Here is an 11,055-nt window from a genome sequence, read left to right on the forward strand (position 1 = left end):
AAATCCGCAGAGAGATCCGGAACGTTCGTTGACGATATAAAAAGCTCGCTCTCTGTCCCGTGGAGTAGTTTGTACTTAGAAAGTGAATCGTGCGTTTAAGGAAAGGAATCTAATTGTGAAGATAAATTAAGCGTTAGTTACTAAGTGTTGTACATAAATTAGTTGTGATAGTGAAATATTGTTAAAAATAAATTTGATTAAGACAGTTAATTCTTTAATTTGTTACAATATCTTTTCAATTATTGTTGAATGAAGCTGACAGATATTTGAGAAAAAAATCGTGTTTCTTAGCGGCAGCTTCGTCTGCGGCCAAGTCCTATCCAAAATTGTTTTGGGACACAAGACTCTGGTTTTCTCTCAACCAAGTTTCTGGCATGCTAGCCTTGAACATAGTGGCTGATTGTTCGAGTTTCTTTTGTTGAATCAGGTCTCATCTGAGTACTAGTTCTCTCTCGTGCTCGGCTTTCTCCAACCGTTCCCATGCCCTGTTGATATCCGATGTCATCTTGCCCTCTTACGGCATGTACGGACGTTGGTGATTCACCCTCATTTTTGACTCCTTGTTGCCAAAAGCTTGAATAGTACCTTCGATCCAGGCCAGCAAGTCGCTAGTCAGCGACTCGTGCTCTTTGATCATACTATCTTTCTCCATAGCGAGGATGACCACTTCCATATCAAAACGTACTACTAGTTACTGAACAATTTTTGCTCTAACGGTTCACAAAATCGCCTCACGTGTTTCGCTATACAGTTCTTGCTCAAGTAGAAATGATTCTTCAATAGTTGAAATCTTCTCACACAAAATCAATGAAATATTCTCGAATAGCCAAGCCGCTTTGAAGACACTTGCCACTCAACAACGTTCAAATTGATATTGAAGTGCCCATAAAACTATCCTCATGAAAAAATACTCAGTAAACTGTCCCTGGTCTGCATTTCTGATGATTGCAGCTGGGCTTGAAACGCATATTTGCAATTGAAGTTAAATTCGGAAAAGAGACGCATGGTTACTCATAGGGGTGAAATATATCGCTGAATCCGTTGATTTACATTCCAATACAAGTATATTGAAACTTCACTCTATTGTCATTTAGAACTGAAAATCTCGAAGTGAACTCCATCACTGCAATTGAGGTACATCATTGCTTTCGACATTATCAGCAACCCACGGTTGCTAGTGCCACTATCGTTCTAAATCCTTAATCTATTGAATCGAATCCATCATCACTTCTAGAAACAGGTACCATTGATATCACTCTTAGTGATCTCCTCGAGACATCTACCCTCATCAAATAAAACTTATTATCGCTTGAATATTACCGGAGTTTTTTCCCAACACCAAATCGTTATTTTTACACCTCGACACGTGTTTCGATCACCAAGTGATCATCTTCAAGAGGAAGATAAAACTAATAACTACTCAAAACCAAAGCTACTTATACTAATCAGGTACATCATACAGGTAGGTAATCAGTAATACCACCCATACAAGTGTATCACCCTAAATTAATTTTACAATTGGCCTTTCTATTATTTACAATATGTTTATGTATGTTTAAATGTTACAGCTATATATAGAACAATTTTCAGCTATATAAAATTAGTTTCACAATATTGCCTATCTAAATATATTCACAATGTGTCTTTTTGTAGTAACAACAATATTATTTCAACAAGCTATATAGTATGCTATTTGGTATTGGTCCGTTATCGTTATTCATAATATTATTATGTTTACTTATTTCCACACTCTCATAGGCATCTAGTTGCCTGTTGTTATTAACTTGTCTAACTAATCTTAAAGAACTGAAGTCTATGGAATGGTTTTGTTGCAAAATATGATGGACGACTGCTGATTTTTCAGGTCTTCCATATTTTAAGTGTGCTATGTGTTCCTTATATCTCACTTTAATAGATCTTTTTGTCTGTCCATAATATTTTGCATCGCAGTCCTTACATTCAATTTCGTAAATTCCAGACTTTTCCGAATTCTCGACTTTGTCTTTTGGACTTCCCAAAAGGTTCTGCAGTGTATAACTTGTTTTAAAAACCACCTTCATACCTAGTTCCTTGAAAATCTTTCCAAAGTTCTTCGTATATTGGTGGTATGGAACTGAGATGTATTTATCTTGGTTTTTGTCCTTTCTGAAAGTCGAGATTTCGTTCATTCTCAACCTAAACTTCTTTTACCTAATTATGTCATCTACAATACCCCTCGAGAAACCATTAGTGGCTGCTATTTCCTGTATTGTACGTTTTTCTATTGTGAACCTATCATGTGTTAGAGGGAAAGTCAAAAGACGATGCACCAAAATATTCACCAAAAAATTCATCCACATGTGGATGATATTTTCGCGGCATTCGATACCAAAAAATCGAATATCGAAGACTTTGTTTCCTTTTTAAATAATAGATGTCCATCAATAAAATTCACGTATGAAGTAAAAAATAAGGAACAACTACCATTTCTTGACGTTTTGGTAATGAGGAGCAAAGATGGAGGGTTGGAATACGATATATTTAGAAAAGAAACAAGCACGTACAGATATATTCCTGACAGTTCACATCACTGTGGACAGCACAAACGTGCTGGGTTGAATTTTTTGGTGCATCATCTTTTGACTTTCCCTCTAACACATGATAGGTTCACAAAAGAAAAACGTACAATACAGGAAATAGCAGCCACTAACGGTTTCCCGAGGGGTATTGTAGATGACATAATTAGGAAAAAGAAGTTTAGGTTAAGAATGAACGAAATCTCGACTTTCAGAAAGGACAAAAACCAAGATAAATACATCTCAGTTCCATACCACCAATATACGAAGAACTTTGGAAAGATTTTCAAGGAACTAGGTATGAAGGTGGTTTTTAAAACAAGTCATACACTGCAGAACCTTTTGGGAAGTCCAAAAGACAAAGTCGAGAATTCGGAAAAGTCTGGAATTTACGAAATTGAATGTAAGGACTGCGATGCAAAATATTATGGACAGACAAAAAGATCTATTAGAGTGAGATATTGTCAAATATAGAAAATAATCATGAAATGATTCAGATTCATTTGAGTAAATATATGAATTGAAAGATATTCCAACCTCACTTCAATATTTTAACACAAGAACACTCAGTATTCAGAGTTCCATCTTTTGATATTTCAAGTTCATAGACATCGAAATTGATCCGATCACAGGATATGGAATATAAAACAATCTCCAAATATGCAAACTTGGCACAGATTGCATGCTGTGCATTTTACCTCAGTACGGTGACCGGATCAAAGTCGCAATGTCAGCGTATAATTCTTTATAAATATTGAGGGAGGTCAAGATCATGGATCAGAGTTAACAGTTAACAGTCAACAGACAGTATTCATTTACGTATCGATTGGGTCATCAGAAATGCAGCACATCTCCTTTTCTTCAATCCTGCTGGGTGGCAGTGTAATGTAAGTTTTTTTGATTATTTTAATGTATTTTTTTTATTAACATTGAGTGCGAGTTTATTTAAAGTATTTTTCCGTTTCTTTCACAATAAATATTTTATTAAGTTGTAAATGAGTTCTTTCATTATTTGGGATGAATAAATGAGCGGGTGAAACAGCAAATAAAAATCCTCTCGTAAATAGCCAAGCGAGAACTGAGTTGCGACACGTGGTGGAGGCGCCTCTCTCGTTCTCGGGGGCTTCATTCTTCATAATGGGCCTAATTTTCTGATACAAAAAGTTGAATTGTTTAAGTTTTGAAAATATGTTGTGATAATTAGCAGAAAAGTGTATTTTTCATTTGTTTTCCAATAATGAGAGAATTTAATAGCTGTTTCATCCAGTAAAATTACAGTTTTTCCTTCTTTTTAATATACCTCAAATAAATGTTTTTTTTGATAGTTTGATAATTAGTTTTGAATATGTTATAAATTGGTTCTTGTGCTTCAATTTTTTTTATCCAAATACAACCTATCATTTCAGTCAATTTTCCATGTTTCTCTTCTCCTCAAATTATGAGTAATACACTTTCTAATAACTGTTCATCAGCTTAGAAAGAAAAGTATTACTGAAGTTGAGCAATCATAAAGAATATCTGTTCATTCAGCTTCTTAAGATTGCCAATGGAATAATTTGAAAAAAAAAATTTCATTTATCGTCTGTAAATTTCGAAAGTATGAGCGGTACATTTTCCAATATCTGTTTCATCAGCTTGGAACTGTACTGTTGAGATCGATTGGGTCATCAGAAATGCAGCACATCTCCTTTTCTTCAATCCTGCTGGGTGGCAGTGTAATGTAAGTTTTTTTGATTATTTTAATGTATTTTTTTTATTAACATTGAGTGTGAGTTTATTTAAAGTATTTTTCCGTTTCTTTCACAATAAATATTTTATTAAGTTGTAAATGAGTTCTTTCATTATTTGGGATGAATAAATGAGCGGGTGAAACAGCAAATAAAAATCCTCTCGTAAATAGCCAAGCGAGAACTGAGTTGCGACAATATAAGGAACACATAGCACACTTAAAATATGGAAGACCTGAAAAATCAGCAGTCGCCCATCATATTTCGCAACAAAACCATTCCATAGACTTCAGTTCTTTGAGATTAGATAGACAAGTTAATAACAACAGGCAACTAGATGCCTATGAGAGTGTGGAAATAAGTAAACATAATAATATTATGAATAACGATAACGGACCAATACCAAATAGCATACTATATAGCTTGTTGAAATAATATTGTTGTTACTACAAAAAGACACATTGTAAATATATTTAGATAGGCAATATTGTGAAACTAATTTTATATAGCTGAAAATGGTTCTATATATAGCCGTAACATTTAAACATACATAAGGACATATTGTAAATAATAGAAAGGCCAATTGTAAAATTAATTTAGGGTGGTACACTTGTATGGATGGTATTACTGATTACCTACTTGTATGATGTACCTGATTAGTATAAGTAGCTTTAGTTTTGAGTAGTTATTAGTTTTATCTTCCTCTTAAAGATGATCACTTGGTGATCGAAACACGTGTCGAGGTGTAAAAATAACGATTTGGTGTTGGGAAAAAACTCCGGTAATATTCATTACTACACCAAAGGTTCCAAACAGTATATCACAAGTTTATTATCGCTTATTGAACCTTCCTATAAGGTTGGAATCCATTTCTGCCTCTAGGATTGGAATCCATCTCTTTCATTCGAGTTTGAATTCATCTCCGTCGTTGGAGTTCAAATACATCTCTGCTTTCGAGATTGGGATCCATCACTGCCTTAGAGGTAGGTCCTTAGACTAGAATACCTAAATTCATCGGTGGCTTTGTGTGCATCAATGACTTAAGAGCTGTACTTCGTCTCTGCCTCCATATCAGAAAATATAGACCTGAAATTCATTGTAGCCTTCAGCACTGAAACTCATTTCTTCCTTCCAGGTTAAAATTTATCGAAGACTTCAAACCTACAAATCTGGTTTCATATCTATCTCGTTCTTGTGATTGTATTGATCCCAATACATATACAATACAATAATACAATAGTATTATTGTAGCCACCGCACAATAAAATAACATATGATTCGGAAATCATCAATATCGAACTCAATATTGATTCTATACACTATGTATGGCACTGTATTGATCTCAATACACATCGTAATATCATACACACTGTTCAATGAAATAACATATGATTCGGCAATCATCAATACTGAACTCAATATTTATTCCTTACACTATGTATGGTACTGTATTGATCTCAATACGCACCGTAATATCGTACACACTGTACAATAAAATAACATATGATTCGGAAATCATCAATACTGAACTCAGTATTAATTTCATACGCCCTGTTTGACAGTGATTTCAATGCCAATCGTAATATTGTACACACTGTACAATAAAACAACATATGATTCTGAAATCATCAATACTGAACTCAGTATTCATTTCACACACCCTATATGACAGTGATTTCAATGCCAATCGTAATATAGTACACACTCTACAATAAAACAGCATATGATTCTGAAATCAACAATACTGAACTCAGTATTCACTTCATACACTCTGTATGACATTGATTCCAATGCAAATCGTAATATCGTAACACTGTACAATAAAAAAAATATGATTCAGAAATCATCAATACTGAACTCAGTATTCATTTCATACACTATGATACTGTATTGACCTTATTACATATATTATTATTGTACAACTGGACAATAAAATAACATATGATTCTGAAATCATCAATACTGAACGCAGTATCCATTTCATACACTCTGTATGAATGATTCAGAAATCCTCATCGCTGAACTCAGCATTCATTTCATACAATTTGTATGAATGATTCAGAAATCATCAACACTGAACTCAGTATTCCTTCAATAATAATATCGATCTCAATACCTATTGAAATATTGTACACACTGTACAATAAAATAACATATGATTCGGCAATCATCAATACTGAACTCAATATTTATTCCTTACACTATGTATGGCACTGTATTGATCTCAATACGCACCGTAATATCGTACACACTGTACAATAAAATAACATATGATTCGGAAATCATCAATACTGAACTCAATATTCATTCCTCACACTATGTATGGCACTGTATTGATCTCAATACGCATCATAATATCGTACACACTGTACAATAAAACAACTTATGATTCTGAAATCATCAGTACTGAACTCAGTATTAATTTCATACGCCATGTATGACAGTGATTTCAATGCCAATCGTAATATTGTACACACTGTACAATAAAACAACATATGATTCTGAAATCATCAATACTGAACTCAGTATTCATTTCATACACTCTGTATGACATTGATTCCGATGCAAATCGTAATATCGTAACACTGTACAATAAAAAACATATGATCCAGAAATCATCAATACTGAACTCAGTATTCATTTCATACACTATGATACTGTATTGACCTTATTACATATATTATTATTGTACAACTGGACAATGAAATAACATATGATTCTGAAATCATCAATACTGAACGCAGTATCCATTTCATACACTCTGTATGAATGATTCAGAAATCATCATCGCTGAACTCAGCATTCATTTCATACAATCTGTATGAATGATTCAGAAATCATCAACACTGAACTCAGTATTCATTCAATAATAATATCGATCTTAATACCTATTGAAATATTGTACACACTGTACAATAAAATAACATAAAAAAAGATATTATCAATACTGGAGTCAGGATTTATTTAATACACACTGTATGATATTGATCTCAATACCTATTGAAATATTGTACGCACTGTACAATAAAATGACATAAAAATAAGTTATTATGAATACTGGACTCAGTATTTATTTAATACACTCTGTATGATATTGATCTCAATACCTATTGTAATATTGTACACACTGTACAATAAAATAACATAAAAATAAGATATCATACATTCTGTATGATATTGATCTCAATAACTATTGAAATATTGTACACACTGTACAATAAAATAACATATAATTAAGTTATTATCAATACTATTGAGCAAACTCGGGTGCTCATAAATCAAGACAAAATGAAAAGGGAATATTTTGAAAAGGTAGTTAGTAAATTCATTTCGTGTAGAGTTCCCAAATATGGGATTGCGCATTCCCTTTTCTTTGTACATATTCAAAATAAATATTCCATTTATGATCACCAACTTCTTGATAAATAAGTACCTTCTCAAATTATGGTACAAAATGCATGTATCTATGTTTAGTCATAGTCATCTTAATGTATAAATGAATACATCTACATTCGTCTTCCAAAATGTTTTCTTGCACAACAATTGATTGCAGCTGATAAATAATACAGAAAATTTCTACCTTAGTTCAGTGGCACACGTCAAGCTATCCCACCGCTGCTTTATGAGAAAAACAGATATAATAATCGTATGAATATATTGTACCCAAAGATACATCATGCGGTACCCGCTTTTGGAAATAGTGACGGAGCAGTGTGACTTATATATTATCTAAGCATTAGTCACTGGGATGACTGGGACAGTGCCGATTACATTATGTTATAGGATAGGAAATGTAGTATTGATTCATTACCGTTTGTGACTTAAAGTAGAAGAGTCGTTAATATATCGTTATACTGTGAATACGCGTATGATTCCGTAACCTTGTCCAATCTACCACAATCAATTCACAATTGAGCTCAACAAATAAACCATCATCCCTTTTTCGATCTGGTCACAGATTTCTGTGATCTGGATATAAACAACTAAATGAATAACAATGCTCTCGCCTGGCTCGCTCGAGTTGACTGACTATGACCGACTAATTCCCATTCAATCTTTCGGGCCCCGCGTTTTTTCGGGTGCCGTGTTTTTTCCACCCATGTCGATAGTGGTTTCCATAGAGAAATTAAAAATGAGAGAGTGTCAAAACAATGGTAACGTCAGGCGCCTCAAACAGTAGCGACGCCCTTGGCGGGTGGCTAAACTAAAAGTGAGCGGTTAATTTAAAACCACAGTCGTATGTTTTTTATTTTAATATTTATCATGATTTTGCAGCAAAAATTCACAATATATTGTGAATTTTTGCTGCTTCTGTTTTTATTATAAATACATACCTCCGAATTTCTCTGAAAGAATTCTTAATAAATCAATTACTAACATGGTTGAAATTTATGAAAGTTATACCTTCTCAATCATATTGTATGTTTTGAGTATTTTCAGAACATGGGGATTATGACTGGGAGTCTTCAAATAAGATAACAACTGGTACTTCTCAAAATATTTTTATTTAAATAATTCCTATGTAACACACATTTATATACCCCAAAACATACTACCTGGTTTCTACTATTTTTGTTTTCGTATATTATCATTTAAATATTTTCTGATAATAAATGGACCACAAATATTGATTGATTTCAAAAATATAATATCAATGTGCATTTTGCAAGTAAACCAGTCTATGTTTAGTTTTTTGACAATTGTACATTTCAACTTTTTTATAATGTTTTCAACATGGCCATAAACTGGCAGAGCTGAATACATCATATCATAAACTCGTGCTAAAAAAAGGCTTAGATTTCCATTTGCATAATTCAACCTTTGTTTAGCATCATGCTCTTTTAACAAGGTAAATGTGTGGCATGGTTCCCGGTGAGCCACTGTTAAATTTGCTATACACGCTTCGCACTCCAGTAATTTTGATGTGATCAATTTTCGAATAAGATAACCTTCAACATATGTTATGGCCTGGGTATCAAACTCACTTCCGTTCAAAATTGGCGAAGACACATTAATATTCCGTAACTCTTCAATAATCGAAATTGTATTATTCACATTATCAGTGGACTCTAGAAAAGACACCATGTTATCTAAAATGCTGCTCTCATCAGCCTCACAGTTAGAATTGATATTTTTAGATTCTATCAAATTATTTAATATGGAAGTTTTAAATCCGGATATAAATTGGAAGCAGTTTGGATTGGTATTTGCTGCGTAGTATTGCCTAATGGAAGCAAAAAGATTTTCTAATGGATCTGTTGTTAGATATCTGGTTCTTAAAAATTTCATACCAATTTTCTGGCAAATACTAATAACTTCCATTACTCCAAGTATAGTGAATATCCAGCAAACTTTGAATGGTAAAGTTTTTTTGATTTCGTCAGAGTATATGTTATGAAATTCCCAACTTTTTATTTTCCGAAGTATGTCCTTCCAAAATTTAATATGTTGGGATTTCAAAGACAAACATCTTCTGAGAGCTTTGGAATTGAATTTGGGCGTATGGCTATTTAAACTGTCAAACAGACTGTCAATGTCTTCTACAAATTCAGCAGTGTAAATAGCTTCCGCAGGAAGCTGTTCTTGAGAACTTCCAATCATGCTTTCTATTGCTGCAGCAACTGTGTTACTCATCAGTTTAGCTGCTCTAGACACTTTCATTTTATTTTTATTGTTACGACTCACATCAAAATCCTGTTCTTTTACTTTATACATTGTTTGAAACCTTTTTTTCTGTCTAAATGAAAAGCAGACTTAATATATTGGGACCTAGCTATTTTATGTTTATCAAAATATATATTATATTTGAAAAAGGCATTTCTGGTACATTTGAGCATATGTGGTGGGTCAAACAATGTATAATTTTTTTTATCATTTAAAATAAAATGTGGGGCAGAAGAAGTACTCTCAGAACATTGTCTTATGTTTTTCAGTTTTTTAAACTTTCCCTTAAATTTTGGACACATTTTAGATTCTTTCACATAACAACTTTTACCTGTGCAGAGTGAATGTCTAAATTTGCACGAACTAGAGCACTTTCCATGCCGTTATATTTTCAAAGCAGCTCTAAAAGTACTTCCTAAATCACACACAGTTGCTAAAAGATTCAAACCTACTCCTTGAATGGCTAAAATGGCTTCATTCAAAATAAGTAACAAATCATTAGTTTTTACTTGACTCGCTGTAAAATAGTAAGCCATAGGCTGTTTCCATGCCTTGTTTATGCCATGAAGCATAAAGACAAGAGCATGATCGGCTACTACCTTTTTTCGTCCTACTTCTTTCCCTAAATCCACATATCCCACAATTTTGTCGTTAACTGTGCCCAGTACCAACTGTTTAGACAAAGAAATTTCGTCAAATAAAAGGACACAATTTTTATTGACTTCCTTCATCAATTTAACTCTACTTGACAGTTTCTGAAATATATTATCATTTATACCAGGTTCAAACTTAACATCCCTCAAAATTTTGTTCATAGTGGATTTACGGTAAATTTTCGTTTTGAGGACACCCGGCGATTTTGAAAAAATTTTTGCGTGTACTTACGTATTTTGATGCGTAGATTACGAATCCGAAAGAAAAAAGTGGCGCTCTCACGTATTTAAAAAGTTACGGCCCTTCAAAGTTCTGAAAAGGGCAACTTTTCAACCTACTTTTTCACCAAATAAACTATTTAAAAACACGAGCATTTATTCACTAGGTCACCTTTACACCTTATTCCTACTTCTTCGACACTTTTCACTTCAACAATCAATATTTTTCCAATAAAA

The 11,055-nt window shown here is 33.2% G+C and overlaps 1 protein-coding gene across 1 annotated transcript; it reads right to left on the reverse strand.

Moving 5' to 3' along the window:
* Window positions 1-514: 514 nt before the first annotated feature.
* On the reverse strand, window positions 515-10,785 carry LOC141483736 (uncharacterized). Its single transcript, XM_074178535.1, has 3 exons — window positions 10,334-10,785; window positions 9,751-10,019; window positions 515-666 (listed from the first exon to the last, which is right to left on the reverse strand). The coding sequence occupies exons 1-3, from the start codon at window positions 10,759-10,761 to the stop codon at window positions 515-517; spliced, it is 849 nt and encodes a 282-aa protein (XP_074034636.1). The 5' UTR covers window positions 10,762-10,785.
* Between the last annotated feature and the right edge of the window lie 270 nt (window positions 10,786-11,055).

Source organism: Leptinotarsa decemlineata, unplaced genomic scaffold (assembly GCF_025532065.1).
Source record: "Leptinotarsa decemlineata unplaced genomic scaffold, Ldec_3_MD MMD2_tig00004067_RagTag_RagTag, whole genome shotgun sequence".
Classification (NCBI taxonomy): domain Eukaryota; kingdom Metazoa; phylum Arthropoda; class Insecta; order Coleoptera; family Chrysomelidae; genus Leptinotarsa; species Leptinotarsa decemlineata.